Source organism: Ananas comosus, linkage group 1 (assembly GCF_001540865.1).
Source record: "Ananas comosus cultivar F153 linkage group 1, ASM154086v1, whole genome shotgun sequence".
Taxonomy (NCBI): domain Eukaryota; kingdom Viridiplantae; phylum Streptophyta; class Magnoliopsida; order Poales; family Bromeliaceae; genus Ananas; species Ananas comosus.
In genome coordinates, this window is record NC_033621.1 from 22,979,838 (window position 1) to 23,002,135 (window position 22,298).

General features: G+C 35.7%; 2 protein-coding genes across 2 annotated transcripts; both read left to right on the plus strand.

Moving 5' to 3' along the window:
• On the plus strand, positions 4,297-7,107 carry LOC109713793 (SNF1-related protein kinase regulatory subunit gamma-1-like). The gene is made up of 6 exons (XM_020237989.1): positions 4,297-4,527; positions 5,040-5,212; positions 5,714-5,956; positions 6,059-6,334; positions 6,402-6,565; positions 6,664-7,107. Exons 1-6 carry the CDS (start codon positions 4,359-4,361, stop codon positions 6,956-6,958), a joined length of 1,320 nt encoding a protein of 439 aa, XP_020093578.1. The 5' UTR covers positions 4,297-4,358; the 3' UTR covers positions 6,959-7,107.
• LOC109711766 (endoplasmic reticulum metallopeptidase 1-like) lies at positions 12,553-22,248 on the plus strand. Its single transcript, XM_020234985.1, has 21 exons — positions 12,553-12,858; positions 12,992-13,077; positions 13,788-13,889; positions 14,194-14,300; positions 14,407-14,507; positions 14,631-14,718; positions 15,343-15,431; positions 15,955-16,094; positions 16,204-16,366; positions 16,862-16,997; positions 17,141-17,237; positions 17,499-17,628; positions 17,968-18,027; positions 18,536-18,654; positions 19,676-19,800; positions 20,073-20,297; positions 20,616-20,776; positions 21,124-21,287; positions 21,389-21,471; positions 21,569-21,654; positions 21,841-22,248. Exons 1-21 carry the CDS (start codon positions 12,661-12,663, stop codon positions 21,982-21,984), a joined length of 2,604 nt encoding a protein of 867 aa, XP_020090574.1. The 5' UTR covers positions 12,553-12,660; the 3' UTR covers positions 21,985-22,248.

Consider the following 22,298-nt stretch of genomic DNA (forward strand, 5'->3'; position numbering starts at 1 on the left):
TTTCCGATTTAATATCTTTTGAGAGGGACATTATTGAGCAAAAAAATGAAAAGGGAGAACTGTAAATTTTTGGATGTGAAACGGGGGAACATTTTACTTTTTATAAGTGTCTTCTCAATGCCATACATTTTACCAGTAAAACGGGGAGCGGCAAAAGCAGAAGAAGGATTAGAAGAAGTCGGCGGAGAAGCTAGCCGGTGCTAAGGGTGAAGTTGCGGCACTAAAAGTGGAATTAGCCGGCGCTAAAGAGAGGTAAAGGAAGAGGTGGATGAGGGGAAGAGGAAGACGTGGGAGCGGCGGGGAGCTAAAGCTGCTATTATCTCTCCTTTAGCTCTACTCACAACTACCTCCCATCCGTTCCCGTTGCTCCTACTTCCGCTCCGCCGCCTCCTCCTGCTTCCCCTACATCCGCTCCCGCTCCGTCATTTCCTGCAGCTCCGGCGCTCCGCCGCCGCTCCGCCGATCCGCCGCTCGGTCTCCCTCCGCTTCGTTGTTCATTCTCCCGTCTCCCTATAAAAGCCGTATTTTTTTTATAAAATATTGCCTTGGGATTGCCACCCCCCACTTCACGTGTAAAAAAAAAAAATGTTACCCCGTTTCATATCTAAAAATTTATAGTCCCCCCTTTCATTTTTTCGACCAATTTTTAATATTCAAAATAATTCGCACATATATATATATATATATATATATATACGATGATATGATAATTATCATGGTTCGGGAACCATGATAACTTAAAAGCCGGCAACATACTTTCCTACACGACAATCCTACTATCACCAAGGGATCCCAACTCACCCACCAACCAAATTATCATATTAGATTGCCCATCTTTACTAGTTTCCCATCTAGATTGCCATCTTTTGAGTTATCATGGTTCCCGAACCATGATAGCTATCATATTATCGGTCTGAGATATATATATATATATATATACGACCATATGATAGCCATCGTGCTTTCGGAGGCATGATGGTTCAACAAAAGTTATACGCAGAAGCTTAGCTGCTAGCCGAGGCAATCTGAACTAGATGTGATAACTTTCATAAACCTTTGATTTAAAGTATTAAAAAGCTGTAGTAAACCGATCATTAGTTTTCCAGAGTTTTAACTGTTAAAATTACCATCTAAACTACGCAAACACTTAAATTGCCATATTTTGTTAGGTTTAAACTACTTTAAAAATATCTTTTAAGAAAAGTGGTAAATATCATTTTAGTCATAGAGACTAGAATTTAAATTCAGAAAATAGTAATAAAAAATACCCTAAAAAAAAAGTCAGCAAGTTAAAATCTGATGAATAAACTATCAATTACTACGGCTTTTTAATATTTTAAATCAAAGGTTTATGAAAGTTATCACATCTAGTTCAGATTGCCTCGGCTAGCAGCTAAGCTTCTGCGTATAACTTTTGTTGAACCATCATGCCTCCGAAAGCACGATGGCTATCATATGGTCGTATATATATATATTATACCATTTTGAGTACTATTGTAGGTTCTTGTGATATTAATTATCATTATGTATTGTTAATAAATTGACGGTATAATGTGTAGAATTTTGATTAGTTGATTGATATACAAGTTCTAAAAATATTATAGATATTACCAACATATAAATAACATGCAAAAATAATTAACTGTTCAAAAAAAAAGTCTTCTTTGTAACTTTTACAATACGTGGAATATACTAAAAGCCAACTTCATTGTATCATTTAAATAATTGAATCAAACAAAGTTTTGTCTTTTGTATTTATATGCGATGTGGAGACATTTGGTTAGATGTTATTATTTTTGGAAAAAAAAACTTTAGATACCTTTTTGCAGTTTACGATTTATTAATTTAGTGTCTAATGATTTTAATTGATCACTCTAAGTATCATATGGTTTCTATTTTTATTTTTTCATTACACTCTACGTTAACTTCTTCTTTAAACCCCTCGTGTGCCTCACACATGCCTCGATAAAAAAAATAAAAGACACGAGACCTCTTAAAAAAGACATAGGCCGTGTGGTGAAAAACGACAATGAAAAAAATACTCTATTTATTTCCGAACATAATATTGCGTTCCGCATATTGCGGTTAGTCGGTTACGATATATTTTCTGCGGTTCCATCGGAGAACGCAGAAGCATATCCCTATATATTATTTTTCAACTCCATTCTATCTAATAGCATTAGATCCATCTCAATATCAAACTAAGTTATAGAATATAAAATCCCTTAGGACTTGATCCTGATCGTTTTTCTTAAGTTCCCAACAGGCAAAAAAGCAATGCTCCGCGACGCACACATGCAGAGAGAGTGTAACAAAAAATTTTAAAAAAAATTATAAAATACTTAACTGATACAATTAAAATCACAGTATACTAAAATAAAAAGACTATAAACCACAGGAAATTAAGTATAGATAATATCAATAAGATGTATTTTTATTCTTTCATTAAGTNTACTATTGTAGGTTCTTGTGATATTAATTATCATTATGTATTGTTAATAAATTGACGGTATAATGTGTAGAATTTTGATTAGTTGAGTGATATACAAGTTCTAAAAATATTATAGATATTACCAACATATAAATAACATGCAAAAATAATTAACTGTTCAAAAAAAAAGTCTTCTTTGTAACTTTTACAATACGTGGAATATACTAAAAGCCAACTTCATTGTATCATTTAAATAATTGAATCAAACAAAGTTTTGTCTTTTGTATTTATATGCGATGTGGAGACATTTGGTTAGATGTTATTATTTTTGGAAAAAAAAACTTTAGATACCTTTTTGCAGTTTACGATTTATTAATTTAGTGTCTAATGATTTTAATTGATCACTCTAAGTATCATATGGTTTCTATTTTTATTTTTTCATTACACTCTACGTTAACTTCTTCTTTAAACCCCTCGTGTGCCTCACACATGCCTCGATAAAAAAAATAAAAGACACGAGACCTCTTAAAAAAGACACAGGCCGTGTGGTGAAAAACGACAATGAAAAAAATACTCTATTTATTTCCGAACATAATATTGCGTTCCGCATATTGCGGTTAGTCGGTTACGATATATTTTCTGCGGTTCCATCGGAGAACGCAGAAGCATATCCCTATATATTATTTTTCAACTCCATTCTATCTAATAGCATTAGATCCACCTCAATATCAAACTAAGTTATAGAATATAAAATCCCTTAGGACTTGATCCTGATCGTTTTTCTTAAGTTCCCAACAGGCAAAAAAGCAATGCTCCGCGACGCACACATGCAGAGAGAGTGTAACAAAAAATTTTAAAAAAAATTATAAAATACTTAACTGATACAATTAAAATCACAGTATACTAAAATAAAAAGACTATAAACCACAGGAAATTAAGTATAAATTACTTTCTTATTTTTATGTAGAATAACTATAATAGAGGAGAGTTAGGTAATGTGACGCCTAAAAACATTATTTTTATATTATATAAGACCCAAAAAAATTCTAAAAACACTTTTAATCTTTCGGCTTTTTATATTATAAAACTTCGGTTTCAACTATCACCGAAAAGATACTGCAACCGCAATTTGAAAATATTGGAGGAGGAAAGATTGCAAATGCTTTCCAATTTTCAAGATCTTCTATAGTATAAAAATAATATTTTTAATCACCATTTTTGATATATATGAGCTTTTCAAATGTCAAAAGAACATATCCATTTTTCATCACTAGGGATGTCAACGGATCGGATTTGAGGCAGATTTTAAAAAATCTGAATTTGAACCCAAAACCCGAACCTAAATCTAACGGATTTTAAAAATCCATATCCAAATTCGAATCCGACCAAAAATTTGAAATTCGAACCCGAACCCGAACCCGAACTCGAACTCGGAAATCCGAACCCGAAACAATTATTTCTCTTTTCAATATTTCAAAATATATTACATTAAATCTAAATTTCTAAAATATAAATTCAAATGTAACATCAAATTTTTCTATACATATTATATATAATGTAAAATAAATTCGAATTCCGGTCGGGTTCAGGTTCATGTCGGATACAGTCAAAATTCATATTCAAATTCATATCCCTCGGATTTTTATTTTTGATATTCATATTCAAAACCATATCCGTTTAGTATCGAAAAAATCTGCTTCTTTCAGGATCAGGTTCGGATAAAATGTCGGGTATCTGTACCCATTGACATCCCTACCCATCACTGACTCTCTCTCTCTCCTTCCAAACCGTTAAAACCGTTACAAAGACAGATCTGAGATCTGGTGACAGTTAGAGAGAAAGAGAGAGAGAGAGAGAGAGAGAGAGAGAGAGCTACATAGCATAGGAATTGCAGAGAAGGGGATCAAAGCTAGGAATTGAGAGGACAATGGAGAGCCCGCCGGGGAGCGCGAGGTCGAGCCCAGAGGCCGAGGTCGGGATGCGGGTCGAGGACTTGTGGGACCTGCAGGAGCCGCAGCTCACCCCGACCGAGAAGCTCAACTCCTGCTTCTGCACCGTCCCCGTCTCCTCCTTCCCTCCCGCCCCTTCCTCGCAAGGTCCCGATCTCTCCCCCCCCCCACTTAAAAACTTAAGCGGTCAGAGACCGGTGCTTCGTTTACATTTCGTATTTTACACTTTTACCGCAAAAATTTCGCACTTTCTCCTCACGTTTGTGTAACCAAAAAAGCGCGATCGTCTGATATGCTTATAATTGCGGAAAATTTACCTACGAAAGCATCGCAAAAATCGCTAATAGCAACCACAATAGTTTAAGTAATTGATTCACTACTCTTTTGTGTAATCTTTGTTATTGCTTCGGCTCGCTAGTTTCGAGCAAATGCATGGATCTGATCTTTCTCTTTTGCTGCACATATATATCTATGATACCGTGATCTTGTTTTTTTTATTTCATTTTTCAGGCAAAATTTATACATTTGTTAGATTTTTCGTCTGATGTTTTGATCAGTTTGTAGTAATATCTCGCAGAATTAAAGATCTTTCGCTTTATTAATCGTAATTTATGATCGAACCGTTCTGACGGAGCAAACCATTCTGTTGGAGATTGCAGTGGTTGAGATACCCTCAGATTCGACCCTGGCGGATGCGGTAGAAACTTTGTCCAAGAACCGAATTCTGAGCGCGCCGGTGCGGAATGTGGAGGCCTCTGATGATGCTAGTTGGATCGACCGATACATCGGCGTCGTAGAATTTGCGGGAATCGCTGTGTGGTTGCTGCATCAGGTCAATCATTTTCATCCTAAGCTTCATCTTTTCTGATTCAATTCAATCTAAACACACACACACACACACGCACACACACAAACTCACATACATTTTGACGTTTAATGCAGCTCACCTACTAAATTAAGTATAATTGCAAATGTATAACATTTGAATTTGTGTACTGTTAAGTGATTTTAATGTGGAAATTAATTACCTAGAAGGAGCATCTATTTTTGTACTCGGACTATCGTAAAAGTTCTACATAATTGGCAAAATCAAGTTATTTTGGTATAAATGAGTTGAAGAATGAAAAAAGAAAAACTTGTACAAGTATAAGAAGAGCAAAAATTTTACTTGATGAAATCATAGCTTGAACATAGTTCCATATTCATGAACCCTTTACCCTTGTAACAGATACATTACCACTTTAACTATAACAATGTAGTTCATATGCCTTGCTTGATGACAAATAAACACTCGCGGCTGAACAATCTTGATATTTCCTTTATCTTCCTGCAGTTGGAAGTCGTGGCTCGTGAGACGACGACAGATTCTGCGGCAAAAAAGGAGGTTGGCGCAGACGAATTAGCAGCTAAGCTTGGCACTGTTACATTGGAGAACAAAGAAGCTAAAATGGAAGGAGCAACTTTTGCTGACGAAGAAGCTAAACATGTGGTTAAATCCACTCGTTCAGAAGCTGCTTCAATGGGTGGGAGCTTCCTCGAAGCCCTCACTTCCTCAGAATGCTACAAGAACACAAAGGTTGTGTAGTTTCAGATCGAAAGACCACGAGAATTAAGTCGATCGTCTTCTTATTCATCTTGAATTTGCAACACTGATCATGCATTCATGATGTTGGTGCAGGTCAGGGACATCGCGGGGTCCTTCCGGTGGGCGCCGTTCCTCGCGTTGCAGAGCTCAGATTCGTTTCTGACGATGCTTCTGCTGCTGTCAAAGTACAGAATGAAGAGCCTCCCCGTGGTCGATTTAGGCGAGGGGAAGATCGAGAACATCATCACGCAGTCCGCAGTGCTTCACATGCTGGCGGAATGCGTCGGGCTTCACTGGTTCGAGGACTGGGGCACGAAGAAGCTCTTCGAACTCGGGCTTCCGATAATGAAGCCAAATAGACTTATCAAGGTGCACCCAGAACAAATTCTAGGATATTAGTATCTTGCATTTTACGAAGTATGCGCTGTATACACAGGTCAGCGAGGACGAGCCCATCCTAAACGCTTTTCAACAAATGAGAAGACGAGGGATAGGCGGAGTTCCGGTCGTAGATGCGAATCGGAACAAGGCGATCGGAAGCATAAGCATTAGGGATGTTCAGTATCTGTTAACTGCTTCTGAAATATACAAAGATTACAGGTCCAGTTGTTGTTGTTGTCGTAATCTCGACTTAAATCGGTGAATTCGTATGCCGAAAGAAACATAAACTTGTCTGCTTATATGATGTATTTTTGTAGATTGATCACAGTGAAGGATTTCATGATGACTGTAAGAGAACATTTGGAGAACCAAAAGGACTCGGCAGCGCCGATAAGTATGATCACTTGCAGGAGGGAAGAGACTGCCAAAGAGATTATTCTGAGATTGGACGCCGCGAAGCAGCAGAGGATTTATGTTGTCAATGAGGAGGAGGAGCTTGAGGGAGTGATCACGCTGCGCGACATAATCTCAAGGCTGGTTCACGAGCCGCACGGCTACTTCGGAGACTTCTTCGACGGAGTGTTTCCACTTCCTGAGAACAGCAGGGTCTGATGAACTGCAACAAAAATTTTGAAGCCTCTGAAACTTTTGCATTTTACTGCTTTGTGTTTTATGTTGTTGTATGATTCTTTTTCTAACTGTTTGCCTTTTCTGGTGAGTACTAAAACCAAGCACCTTTTCCAGTTCTTGCTGTTCTTCAAGTTGCTGAACATGTTGTGTGTGTCCAAATTATGCAAAACTTGGTTTGAATGTAGTATCAAATGTTAGCATAACAAGCTCTTATCGGCGATTTACACGAAATATTGGATTGTTGTCGCTAGCTATTATCTTTAAAGCTTGAACTAAAAGAAAGGGAGCAACCAATTCAAGTTCCGTCGGCGATTCCCGTGAAATAACGGTGACGAACTTTTCGAACATACTATAAGCTCTACGCAGAATACACTTCATCAAATACCACTACACTTTATAGCAGGACAAAACAGGCCGTAAGTTTGCGCCGCGGAAACAATAATTTATGTCCCACATGATGATGTTGAGTGAAATAATGAAGAGTAAATGAGGTGTAAGGCTTACTTAATCGATTCTGTCCTTGTTGTCCTTCTACTTACTGTAATGTTTGGACATGAAAATTTAATTTTGCTGACCTAAGCAGGTGCATGAAAGGAGACTTGAAATAAATGTTACTCTGTTTGCAATTTAAGATACTTTGTAAGGAAAGAGAGAAGAAAGCTATACAAAAACTTGCTTCTGATAGCTCAGACTTTCAGAAAAAAAAAAAATGCAAAGACAGCGTGTTTGTTATACGTCGGAGAGGGTGTTGAATATAAAATATTAAAATATTATTCTCGAGTGACTGAAATTTTAGAGAAATTAGTTAGTTTCTATGAAACAATCGTTGTACTCTAAAAATTTAAGCTGTTAAAGAACGGTATTTAAACACTTTTATATTTAACACTCCTTCTCACGTTTGGACTCAAGACTTTTTAGTCGGCCTATGAGGCTATGACGTGGGCTTGAATTAAATGGAAGAATTCATATGCTAGGAGCCTGGCGTGACTCAAACTTAGAATCTCCTGCTCTGACATCATGTGAAACAACTGTTGTATTCTAAAAACTTAAGCTGTTGAAGAACGGTGTTTAAATATTTTTATATTTAACAGTTTCGTATGATAAGAGAGCTGACGGAAAACAACCAACCAACTATTCTGAATAACGTTTATTACAGGTAAAAGGCTTAAACTTTTAGAAAAAAATGATTAGTTTACGCATAAATATTTTAGGATAGTTGGTTGTGTGTGTGACTCCACCTTCCTTGAATTGGATAGGTTAAGAGGTCAACCTTCATTGAATTGCTACAGAGGTTGACTCAAATCCATTAAAACATATCATTAAATATGACTTGAAATCTATGACTCAAAACATTAATTGGGGCTTTCAATAGTTTGGTCATGGTGAGGTTTAGCCTCATAATTGGACTTAAGAAAATGACTATTACATTTATTTGAGATAAATGTAGCAATAGCATATGTACTTCACCCATTTCGTGGTCTAAATATTTTGGTCCTTAAACTTTATATGTGATGTCTCAATAGTTCCACGTTAGATGAGTAAACAATTGTGAATATAAATATAAACATTAAGGACTCCAACACTAATAATTATGATTAAGCATTTTTAGACTGATAGTTTGTGCTCAATGAATTATTAGTGTTAGTGGACTTGATTGTTACATTTGGTATCAAAGTTGATTTACCGGTTGAAAGTGCCGGAAGGATAGAAAATATGAGTCGGAATTGTGAGATGGGTCTCATATTATATCAAATCATGTGAGAGCCAATAGTTTATACCCAATGAGTTTTTAAGCTTGTAATTTGTACCCAACGAGTTATTAGTATCAGAGTTGATTTACTAATCGAAAATGCTCGATGGATAAAAAATGTGAGTCGGAATTATGAGATGGGTCTCACATCATCAGATGATGATCTGGAATAGGGAATTGGGGACGTGACTAGGTTGTCAGAGCCGAGGATGTCATGGTCTAAATAAAAAATTAAAAAAAAAAAATGTGACATCTCAATAGTCTTACATCGAATCGGTAAAAACTGTGAATTAATTTAAATATAAATAATAAAGGCAATAATATTAGTAACTGGACTTAAACATTTCGAAAGTATAGAGAATTTGATACTTCTGTCTTTTGAATTATTGGATTAAGAATTACACGGTTGAAATGATAGTGGTCCCCCCTAGAGTTTAGTGGTCCCCCCTAGAGTTTAGTGATCCCCACAGGATAATAGTATTAATTTAAAGGTTCGAAATGATTAAAGGGATTGATCTAAGGGTCAAAAAATCGAAAGCATAAGATCCTTTATGCTTCCGATAGTGTAATAGCTCTACTCAGCGGGCCAGTAGTTTCAGTGGGCCAGTAGTTTAAATGTAATAAATTATTAGTGCTTGGGGCTGAATCGCTATATTACATATACGTCGTAGATCAAAGAACTCTTTGGTAAAGGGCAAATACCAGTTGTTTTCACAATAGTAGGGACTTAATTGCAATATGCACAAAATTCATGGATGTATGAAAGTGGTCAAATTAAATAAAACATCATAGACTAATAAGTGGCGATATGGGATAATACTGCGTTACTCTACAAAACTTATGTACTTACATATACACCCCTGTAAAACTCGAAGATGATTTAATATATTTCTTTAAAACTCAAGCCTTTTGAGAATAAAAATCTGCTCCTAGTGAACAGGAGAGCTTATTTACAAACTAATACACTTTTGTTGAGCAAAACAAATAGGCAAAATTATAAAAAATTTTTCTGTCAATATCTGTTTTTTTCATTTTCTCTCATGTTATTCAAAAATCTACACATTATCTTCCTTAATAATAAAAAATATTCATTTTGACCCCGCCGCCAGTATTCCATTAGGATTTTTTTCATATTTTATTTTTTATACCCAAAATACTTCTGAAACCCTCCTTCTTTCTCATCCTCAGCTGTGCTGCCTCGCCCTCGCCCACCTCTCCGTCCACATCCACCCCGAAGAAGATGAGGGGTAATTTAGTCATTTTGTCACATCGTACTCCTCTGCGAATATTTTTTATTTTTTAAGCTGGAAAAATATAGCTCTTTGAATGACAGCTGAGGAAAGTGAAAAAACGAATATTGACATAAAAATTTTTTATAATTTAGCCAACAAAATATAAAAATAAATAGCAGACCACAATTTCAAAGTACTTGTCTTGTATTTTTATAAAGTATAGGGTTGTATATGCATTTTCTCGGTCTTTTTGTTGTTGTCGTTGTTGAGAAGCGCGTCTGCGGGAAGCGTAGTAGATTACGGTGTCGTCGTCAAACATTCTTCTCATCAACAGTCAACGTTTGACCTACGAACATACGCATAGGATCTCTATGCGTGGTGATTCCTAAACCTTAATAAACAATTTTTTTTTTTATTTTAACCATCATCTATTTTCATCAAATTATTTACTCTTTAAAAGTTTTAATTTTACTATCTACTTTTTTAATTTTTTTTATTTGAACCAAATCAGTCAAATTAAATAAATTGAAAAGTTAGCTGAATCAAAATAATCAACCGTTCAGATAAATTTTATATATTTTTATCAAATTTTAAATTTGGGGATTGGACAATTGTTCAGGGGATCTGGTGCAATTATCCCTGGTCAAAGAAACAAGAAGAATCGCATAGAAATATTTATGAGTTGATCAGCATAAAAAAACCCGGGAAAACCACAAATCATTTCCCACCATTCCACCTACCTCAGATAGTTCCCTCCACCAAATCTTTTTTTAGTGTAGCACATTTTCAATTCCCCCCCTGTGATTTATTATTTTCTAGGGTGAACTTCAAAAACCATCCTTGTAATTTCGCACGTTCTCACTTTAGTACCATGTGGTTTAAAGTGTATCAAGTTAGTGTCCTGTGGTTTCATTTTTATCATTTTGTCAGCTTCTCCGTTAATATTTCGTTAAATTATATACAAAAAACTTCAGATACCGCACCTGGGTTTATCGAATATTGACTTTAGTACCCTTTAGTTTTAACTTTGTCCCTGATTTAACGAAAAAAAATAGTAGAATGAATAATAAAAAAATAAAAATAAAAATCACATGATACTAAATTAGTAAACTTTAAATCACAGGGTACTAAAGTGAGAAAGTGTGAAACCACATGGTGGAATTTAAAATTTTTCCTATTTTCTACATTGTCATTATGTGCCTAAAAAAATTACACTTAACCATATTGTATGATTATTATTTGAAAAATGCTTCTTATACACCTAAAAAAGAGTGTATATCTTACACCCACAATTCTAGGCTTGAGAAAAATCGAATTAATTTTTAGTATTCACGTATATTACACTTTTTCATTTTTTATTTTGATTTTTTTTTTTGTAAATTATCTAGCTTCAGTTGAATCCAGGCAAAATTATAAAAAGCTGTTTTATAACAAAATCAAAATTTTTTTTTAATATTCAGTGACTGAAAATACACTGCATGCAAAAGTTTAAAATATTAAAGTAAAAATAGTATGAACTAACTTACAATATTAATATGGTACTGGATCTATCGTACATTTTGTCACCCAGAGGGATACGCAGTTTTTGACCCATATATTGGACCAAGTAAGAGCAATAGTTATAAAAACATTATAATTAATTAGTAATCAAATAAATATTTTTTTTCAAAACTCAAAGAGTCATTTAAATTTTATAACCTTATCAAATTATTTTTTTTCACTAAATCTTAGATCTTCACATAAGTTTGAAAATGTTGATTCTTTTTGTTTTGTGCCATTTTTTTTTTCTGCCAATCAATTTATAATTGAACAAATAAAAATTGTATAGATGCAAAAACTGAGATACGTAGGAGTACATGCATAAATACGTGTATTCGAAGGGGTCGATACGCAAAAATCCCCTGAGGCCGGTTGTAGGTGTTCTAGAAACTCTTTTCTTCTCTTTTAGTTTTTTTTTAATATATATATATATATATATATATATGTATATATATGTATATATATACTCTGAATGAATACCCTGTACTATTTTAATATTGTAACGTGGTACCTCGACTTTTTTGAAGATAAAAAAATAAAATATTATATTTTTTTTAAGGATAAACTTTAAATATCATTCCTGTGGTTTTGCAATTTCTCACTTTAATATTCTGTGATTTAAAAAATATATCAATTCAGTATCCTATAATTTTATTTTTTTTCTTTCCGTCAGCTTATTCGTTAACTTTTCGTTAAATTATATACAAAAAATTTCAGACACCCCATATATAGTTTATCGAATATTTACTTTAGTACACTTTAATTTTAACTTTGTCACCGATTTAACGGAAAAAATTAGTTAATGGAATAACATAAAAAAAAAAAAAAATCAGAGGTAGAAAAGTTATACATTTTAAACTATAGGGTACTAAGGAAGAACGTGCAAAATTATTGGGGTGGTATTTGAAGTTTACTCTTTTTGAATTTTTAAAACTATCGTACGATTTTGTACAGTTCGATAGTACAGGGACCATCCATACATTTTATCCTTTTATTTAGCTAATTAAATTAAAATTCAATTTCGCTCTCACTTCTCCTTCCCCGTTGGCGTCTCCTCCCTCCGCTTCTTCCTTCTCCTCCTACGCCTCCTCGCAGATCTCTTCTCCGATCACAAACCCTAACCCTAGATAGAGAGGGAGAGGGAGAGGGAGAGGGAGAGAGAGATGGGGAGCGACGCGCGGGGTTTCGCGTGCCTCGTCGCCCTCGCGCTCATGTACGGCGCCATGTCCCTCCTTGTCCGCCGCGTCCTCTACATGCGCCACGTCGCCCCCCTCGGCGCCGACGCGCCCCCCGAAGCCTTCTCCGAGGCCAGGGCCATCGACCACATCCGACGCCTCACCGTCGACATCCCCGGTCGCCAGGTAGAGATGATCCCTCCCCCCTCCCTCCTCCTCCTCCTCCTCCTCCTCCGGCGCTCTCTCTCTCTCGCTCTCTCTCTCTCTCTCTCTCGATGTTTATGTGTTTCGGTGGGTTGAAGCACGGATCGTGATGCAGGAAGGACGGCCGGGATTGGAGGAGGCGGCGAGGTACATACGAGCGCAGCTCGAAGGAATCGCGGCGCGGGCGGGGCCCAGCTACAGGTTTGGATTTGGATTGGGATTTGAAATTGGTTGACATGATCGTGGGATTGGAAAATTAAATCCTTCCTTTCCTTTTTTCTGCTTCTAATTACGTACAATTAGATGTGCTAGTGAGTGGATTTTTCCTATTATTGCTCACGGAAAAAGTTCTTCGAAAACCTTATCCAAAATAGTAAAAAAAATCTGTTTTTTTTGTTTCCAGTTGCCAAATTGACCTGGTAAGCACATAGACTGTAAGCACTCCACCATCGATTGCATATAATTCGAATTTATAAAAATAAAAAATGACAACAATATCCGACGAGGCCTTAGTACCGAAGGTCGCGCTTAAGAAAACCAAAAAATTTATATGCTATTATAGTGGAATCGTTCTTGACAATATATTTAACATTAATGTATACGTATTATTTCTTGCAATGCTCAATATTTGGTGATTAGTGCCTAAGAAAAAATAAATCAGTTCAAATGCAGTTAACAAACTCAAAAGAGTAGGGAAAAGGATACGATAGCTCTTTTGTAAACGAGTGAAAAGAGGGAATGCGACTAGTATAGTCGGCACCTCTCGTATCAGTGTTATAAGCATACCGAGTGGCATGAGTGTCTCAGAAAATCATTGTGCTTGAAAGAATACCCATATTTCTGCTTTTTGTTTACTGTAATGTTTTGCCAATCTTAATTTCTATTACTGACTTTTGGCTGTGTTGTCACAGAGTAGAGGTTGATGAAACCCTTGTTAGTGGATCGTTCAGCATGATGTTTTTGCGCCATAGAGTAACTCTCGCCTACAGGAATCATAAGAATGTTATTATAAGGTAATTTTTGTCTCCTAAGTTTAATGTATTTTATGTAATTCTGTTAATGACGGCATACTCTGCCGTTATAAAATGCCATTGCGATTTACATGCAAATAGCATCCATGTCAATGACTGGATCCCATGAGTCTTTCTCCTGATGTAAACTTGTTCATTACCATCTTGAACATGAAGAATTTTGTGATGGTTACTTTTGAATAGTGAATAGAAGACTTTTGTAAACCCTCTTTGTTTTTGTAAAATTGGTTTCTTTAAACGTGATTTGGTATATCTTTTTTTCTAAAGGAAAAACAATTAATTACAGGATTTCATCAAATGTTTCAGAAGACCATGATCCATCTGTTTTGGTGAATGGACATTTTGACAGTCCACTTGGATCTCCTGGTGCAGGGGATTGTGGTTCTTGTGTTGGTGAGTGCAATCATCCTTGTTCCTAGCATCATTGTTATAAGCCTTCATAATATATGATCTGCTATTATTTTGAGGTCTTATGTTCTTCTAATTCTTGGTCTTCCAGCATCAATGCTTGAATTAGCACGACTTATTGTTGATTCCAAGTGGATTCCTCCTCGACCTGTGATTTTTCTTTTCAATGGTGCTGAAGAACTCTTTCTTTTGGTATTCTTCTATTTCTTTCATGAACAATCTATGCTGCATGTGTGTGTGTGCGGACACGCATATATCTTACTTGATATTTAGCTTACATCTGCTGCTTGCTGTTTTGCTGATGTAAAATCCTAGGGATCTCATGGCTTCGTGAAGACACACAAATGGAGCAATACAATTGGGGCGTTTATTGATATAGAAGCATCTGGAACTGGGGGTCCTGGTATGTTTCATGTAAAGCTGCTTCTTTCTTTTATCAGATAATGAATTGTTAAAACTTTACACTAGTAGGTGTCAAACATAATTAGAACATGGCTTGCTTTCCAATAATCATATGGTGGTCTGAAGAAATGAACAACCTGTTTGGTCAGATAGTTCAAGGACTAACAATGCTGCAGTATTGACAAGAGTGTCGAATAAAATTCTTGGAGGACTGAATATAGTCCAAATGATGCTTTCCTATAAATTTTTCTTATGGAGCAGCAAATTATTTGAGCATTTCAAATTGTCTGGACTAGCAGGTGGCCGTTGTAATTATGGTATTTATCCATTGTGCGTCTAATTGGATTGATTCAACTAATGGTTTCCGTGCTTAAACATATTTTTAACCTTTGTGACATTTGCATTTGTATCCTCAACAATGGTTAATATTGGGAATATTGGCTGATGGCATTAATGTGGCCTGCATTAGTTGATGCTCCCTATATCCTGTGATGTTGCTCTTGGACATATATTATGCCTTATAATACTTGATAGACAACCTGTTGCTGAAACATTTCTCCTTATAGATCTGTTCACTTCATATGTTATGATGTCTTGATATGCTAATAGAGCTTTTAATTAACAGATCTAGTTTGTCAATCTGGACCTGGCTCTTGGCCTTCTCAAGTTTATGCTCAATCTGCAAAGTATCCAATGGCAAATAGTGTAGCACAGGTTCCTTATCCACTCTTTATCTTTTTCATGCAAATGCTGTAGTACTTTTGGTATATTATAATCTAACAAGATGGTACTATATAATGCCTAATAGCTTTGTCTTCTGCAGTTGTCTCTCTATATTATTTGTTTTCTCTTACAAGAATCATTTTTTTGCTACCAAAAAATCTTAAAACAATAATATATAGCTTTATTCAGATGAAAAAACAATCCCAAAACGGTGCCAAAGAATGCGCTAGCATGCCACCTAGAGGCCTTTCATGCCTGTTGGCACAACACTGCCCTCAAATGGCCTTGTACTGGCTGTGCCATGCTAAGCAAGGATCAGCACAGACCGTATGTGGGTATACTGTATAGAAGTAATAAATTAAATGTTAATTTATACTTGCTTGATTCTTTTAATTGTCTAAAATTCTTGTCTCATTTTTCCTCCTTACTGTTTTCTTGATACACATCTGTTTTCTGAACTCATTCTCTTTTATTTCTGTTTTATTCAATATTATAACTAAATATCCACATGCAGGATATGTTTGGTATAATACCAGGTGATACAGATTACAGAATTTTTGCTGAAGATTATGGGAATATTCCGGGACTTGATATCATCTTTGTTCTTGGGGGTTATTTCTATCATACCTCTTATGATACAGTTGAGAAACTTATGTATGCACTAAAGCTGCCATCTGTTGTTGATTCTTTCCATTGCATATTTATGTAAGCATGGTAATTTTATTTACTGATTCCTTCATGTTTGGACATATTTGTTTACCAGACCTGGCAGCATCCAAGCGCGTGGTGAGAATTTGTTCAACTTGATCAAGGCTTTTGCAAATTCTTCAATGGTGCTGGTTGCCAGCGAAAGATCTCATAAAGCTGCTACAGTTGAAAGAATAGATGACCGAGTTGTCTTTTTCGATTACCTAACTTGGTTTATGGTAATCGAAATTTTCATACACTTGTTTGGTGTATTTACATATCCTTGCAACATTATGTATTTACATTTATACCCTATAAAATCTAGACTTTCATGCACCCCTCAACATGCAGTTTGCAGTTTCTTTTGTGCTCTTATCTTTGTGTTAATCTAGGAAACCAGTTTTAAAGAGGGTTTTTTGATAAGTGCAAGGCATATGTTTTGCGAGGTCATGTGTGAAAATTCAGAGTTTCGAAGGGCCATGTTTGATAATACGAAATAGATAATTTTGCAGGGTTCCATCTAGATATTTCTTTTTGTTTCTACAAAATAGATAATTTTGCAGCTTTCCATCTAGATATTTCTTTTTGTTTCTACGAAATAGATAATTTTGCAGGGTTCCATCTAGATATTTCTTTTTGTTTCTAATCAGCTGGAGATGATCAGTTATTGACAAGCTTTGTTTATGATTGTAAGAAACAACATTCTAATTACCAGTCAATTGCTTGCTTTTCAGGTGTTTTATTCACGCGAAGTATCTATGATACTTCACAGTTTGCCACTGGTTATTTGCCTTCTCCTGCCATTTATTTTGCATCTCCCAAATATGACCCTACACTCATGGTTTGCAACCTACTTTGACTTAATAAAAGGTATATTTTCACAATGAACTTATGAATGATCCTTGCCTATGTTCTATCATGTCCTTGATGAGAGAGATTACATGTGTAGGGTAAGCTATCTAGTTAGCACTCTAAAATGTTGTCTAACTATTGTTGCTTCCTTGTCTTTCCAGGAATAATATTCCATGCTATTGGTGTCGTTTTGGCGATTGTCACTCCAGTAATAGTTGCAGTTCTAAGATTACTGTTCTCAAGACATGCAATGAATTGGTAAATAATTACACTTTCCTGGTTGACATTTCATTCATTTAAGGGGGGGTTGTCTGTTACATGGTTAAGAGCCTTAACGTCTGCACACAATATAGCAGTGTGGGTTTAAGTCATGGAAATAGCCTCTCCTAGAATTAGGGATAGCTGCAATACTCTCAAGCTGCTGAGTTAGCGTTGGTGGGAGACTCGTGTTGAAGTCCTTTTTAACTATATTTCTACTGGACCATCTGTACCCTTATAGTAATAACTTAAATAATGCAGGTTTGCTCGCCCATATTTGGCATTCCTGTTGTTTGTTCCGAGCTCACTGGTTGGTTTATTGCTTCCAAGGACTATATGGGGTTTCTTCTCAATATCTCAAGATGTGTCACGCCTTGCCAAGTCAAAAGAGGTTTCTTACCTCATCATTTTTTTGGGAGTTCATACATGTATTATTAAGTATCTTGGTACTAGTTAAAACTGGTCTTTAGTTTTCTCAGATTGCTCTTTGAATTGCTTCAAATGAAAACCTCTCATTTAACATGTAATGTTCTTTACGAATTTTTGTTGATCTGCATAAATAAAAAGTTTTTCTAACTTAAGCAATGCCACTATATTCGGTTTTGGTACTTTATACTTTACATAATGCTACCTGGATATTAAAAAATATTATATTCTCTGTACTTTGTTAAGATTTAAGTATGTGATCGTGTTGTAATGCCAATTGATTTGCATACTGCTAATTTTTTAGGCTCTAACTGATGGGGTATGCTTCTGGGGAGCTTTTGGACTATATGTGTTAATAACTATGGTAAGTACATTCTTACATCCTTTCAGTCTGTCCTTTATCATTGTATGGAACTCATCTTAACAACAAGGATACAGAGCACAAATCGTATCACTATGTTGACAAGTGTCATCATAGAGTGTGTTAATCATTATAAATATCCATTTAAAGGTCCAAGAGAAACAACAAGATCTCTGACTTGAGCAAAGTTAGTCAATTTCTAAGTGGATATCAGTTTCATGAAGATCAGGTCAACAAATAAATAAATAATTTGTGGTCCATCCCTGTTTATCTGGCGCTAAATGTTCCAATTATTATTATTTTTTTAGATTCTTGAACTCATTAAGGTTTACTGCCGCAATCTAATCTATATGGAAGACCCTGATTTTCTTGTAGTTTGGGCTTGTTCTATCAATACTTGGCTTTCTCTTTCTTTTTCAGAAATTTCCTTTTTAATCTAAAATTTCAGTGCCCTTGTAGTTGTAAGTCCATTTGCCTAATTGGGCTACTATGTTAACATTTTCTGTAACAGGTCTATCTTCTTACTGGTTTGAGTGGAGGATTCTTGACGTATTTCATATCAGCATCTATGCTTCTATCATGGATCTCCTATCGAATAAGTAGTAGGCATTGTGGTCATCGATCATTCAAGTACTACCACCGACCCGAATATATTTAATAGTTCTTGTCGCTAATTTGCTATTATAAATGATTCTTTCTAAGATAATAGAATTGCTAGTATAAGTGCCCTAGTACTCTTGTTTTTCACACAAAAAGAAAAACTAATTTATCTTATTCTTCATAAAGTGAACTAGTTTCTTCGTTATTTTTGTGTTAGAATGATTGTTTATTGAACATTTAATCACACTTTAATTTCCTTACATTATTGAATGCGGAGAAATGTCGTAACTGGCAGAAATCATAATTATGATATTGTTGGTTAATAGTTTTAGATAATTTGTCCTCAAATTTTTTATAAGGAGAAAATTGTGCGCTGCCTTAAGATGTGAATTCCTTAATTAGTTGGTTTTTTAACATTTCTAAACATTTGTGTTCATTTTATGCATTTGGCGATCATGGATTTTTGTTCATTTTATGTATTTGGCGATCGTGGATTTGATCGGAGGACACCTAGTCTGCTTCATAGAAAACTGATATTCAAATGCTTCATGCTCTATTTCAACCAAAGAATATTTATATTGTTACTTGGCACTTTTTATTGTAAAAATGGTTGTATTTAAGAGAGATGCAGTACATTTGGCTATCATTGTACCATAAGACATTATATACTATGGGTTCAACTTCTAATGCTACGGAATCATTATTTTACTTCTATTCTATACAATTCATCTAGTAATGTGAACTCATCATGATGCTAAAGTTATTCTATAGTGGCTTTTGGTTTATCCTACCACTATTAGGTAAACTCTAAATTACTTTATGAAAGCAGAAAAATAGGATCAAGTATTTAAAAGCATATTATTAATTGCATTTGCATGTATGTTAAACGATTTATATGGTTAGGAGTTGAAATATGCTAGTATAATTGCTTTCCATGTAATCAGAAAGAATGCTATCCTTTTTTTTCACCTTTATGGACATGCATATTTGTATAGCTTGTTTCTTTCCTTTCGTTTTTAGAGTAACATACGCTGATTAGGAAAGGTTGTAGGTCACTGGCAGGATATGTGATCCCTCTAATACCATGTCTCACATACGGTATGTACTATGGTGGGTTTCTTGTCCAATTTTTGATTGAAAAGATGGGGATGATGGGTTCTCTTCCACAGCCATATGGTTAGTTACTGCTTTCTCCTCTTTAGCTGATACCTATTCTGTTCTCAAATTTGGGATATATAAAGATCCATTATACCTTTATCAAATGTTCAGCATACTAGACATCACGTACTTACATGTTCCTAGTTAGGGACTCGGCTATCCTTCAAAACTCAAACTCGAACTTGGAGTTTAGCTAATACATTAGGGACTTACTATATATAGTGTCTATCCTTCAAAAATTTAAATCTGGAGTATAGCTAAATTGTATTTATAAATGGTCTCTATTGCAGGATATTTTGTGCCCGATGTCATAGTTGCAGCAGCGGTTGGACTTGTGACCGGGTGGTGTTTTGGCCCATTACTACCCGTTGTTGGACATTGGTTGGCCAAGTCTTCCATTCTACAATTCTTGTTGCAAGTTATCGTACTTGCTTTGGCTCTATCATCGCAGTTCTTTCCCTACAGTCCTGATGCACCGAAAAGGGTTATTCTTCAGCACAAATTTGTAACTACAGGTTTGTGCTCTGAGACTTCAGTATTTTCTTCTTCCATTTGCTTTTTCTTTATGGTCTTACACTTCATCTAGATGCTAAAAAAAATGCTAACAGGCCAGGTCGGGACCAGGTACCATTGATGCCGTCCCGCAACCAGTAAGGTCTATCATGGTTAAGTAATTGGACCCGACCCAAGTCCAGGCCATTTATGTTCTTGTGATGAAAGGATCTGGACCAGCAATTTATCAGCCTGTGAATGCTTATGTTTTTCGCTAAGAAGAATCTGAGTGCTATTATTAGCAGGCTTTCTTAACTTTATTCTGATGGTGGATTTTGTAGGTGCCAGTACCATCGTGGACTCAAGCTATGAATTTTCCGTAGTTGATGCCAATTCATTGGCTTTTACTTTCAATAATGCACCTGAAGTTGCAAAGTTTCTTAGGTCTAATTCGGAGTTATCTTACGAAGAGAAGTACCACTCCGACAGAAGCTCCTGGGTGGTAAGTGAACACTATTCACTATTCAACATTTTGCAACTTGCGTAAGTAAAATTTTCAGCAAAGTTGCCTTTGTAGTATGTTGGGCCAGATTGCTGCGTTTTCAAATTTCCTTTACCCATGTGATCCTTAATTATCTTTCAAGACTCTTAACATGCCTAACTATATTCATCTGTTGTTCTTGTGGCTAAATTGGCAACAGTAGCGGTGACTAGTCTTTTGCCATTGCTAATTTGTAGTTGTAGAAGACTAAATGTACAAAATGAAATGCTTTTCGAGTAGAGCATGCTAGAATAACCCTAGTTTGTGCTTCTCACCGTGGTTTGATGAGATTATTTTTACCTTGTTAGGCATTGTATCCTGTATCTTCCTTGTTCTCTGGAAGCTTAAAGTTCCCCGCACAGCCTGATGATATTTTGGAGCAATACAAACACTTCCCTTACTTATCTATTCGTGAGCCGATATCAACTTCTCCAAACGGACATCGCAGGGTGCAGCTCGAACTTCGTTTAGGGTATAGATCTGCAAACAATATTTTTTTCAATTTCTAGCAGAAATCTCACGGGAAGCTTCTGTTATTCACATAGGAGCTCTATTTTCTGGCTGTTGTCACAGGTCATTATCAGAGATTTGGACTTCGGTCCTCAACATTACAGGCCCATTATCAAATTGGTCTTTTGCTGATGCCACACTCGCAGGTACTGGATTAGAGTATTATCTCTTTTATTTTGTTTAACAATGTGTGATTCCGACGTCATAATTTTGATTCTGATTTCTTTAATAAATTTCTGACAGAACCTCAAACGGTATCTGGTGGCCTGCCATCATACATCTGTAGACTTAGCGGAAGTAGCAATGAACATTGGAGTTTCTGGTTGGAGGTAGTGTTCATCTCATCACTCAAATCTAACGGAATATTAAGTATTTTCTCTCATTTCATGTTTATCCGTGTCATATTCTGGCGAATCATTGGAGAGGTCTCCAAGTAGAAGAGTCCAGTGTTGATATTTTCGACAACTTGAAGACTGCTAAGACAGTTTGCTGAGACCATTTACTTTCTGAAACAGGCTAACAGTTCGGAACCGCTGAGGGTGGATCTCGCCGTGCTCGATCAGTACCTCGTCGACAATACGAAGAAACTGAAGAGCCTCTTCCCAAGTTGGGCAGATGTTACTGCTTTCTCCACCTTCTTCTCAAGTTACTATTTTTAGAAATCAATCAATATAATATATATATATATATATATATTATATATTTTCACTTTTACATGAATAATTGATTATTCTGTTCTGTACATTTTAGGTTTAACAAAACAATAGATAGCACTGTTTAAGTCAGTTGAGGCGACGGGAGTGTTTTCTCCCATTTAGCTTCTTAACTCAGGCTTGCTGATGATTGCAGTTTGTAATAGTTACATTTATGGTACACTTCTGTCTCATTTTTTTTGAATGATAAAGGTGGTTTTTTTTTAAAAAGTCCTCTTATTAGGATAAATGTAAGTTTTTTGGCCCTGCTGTGATTAGTA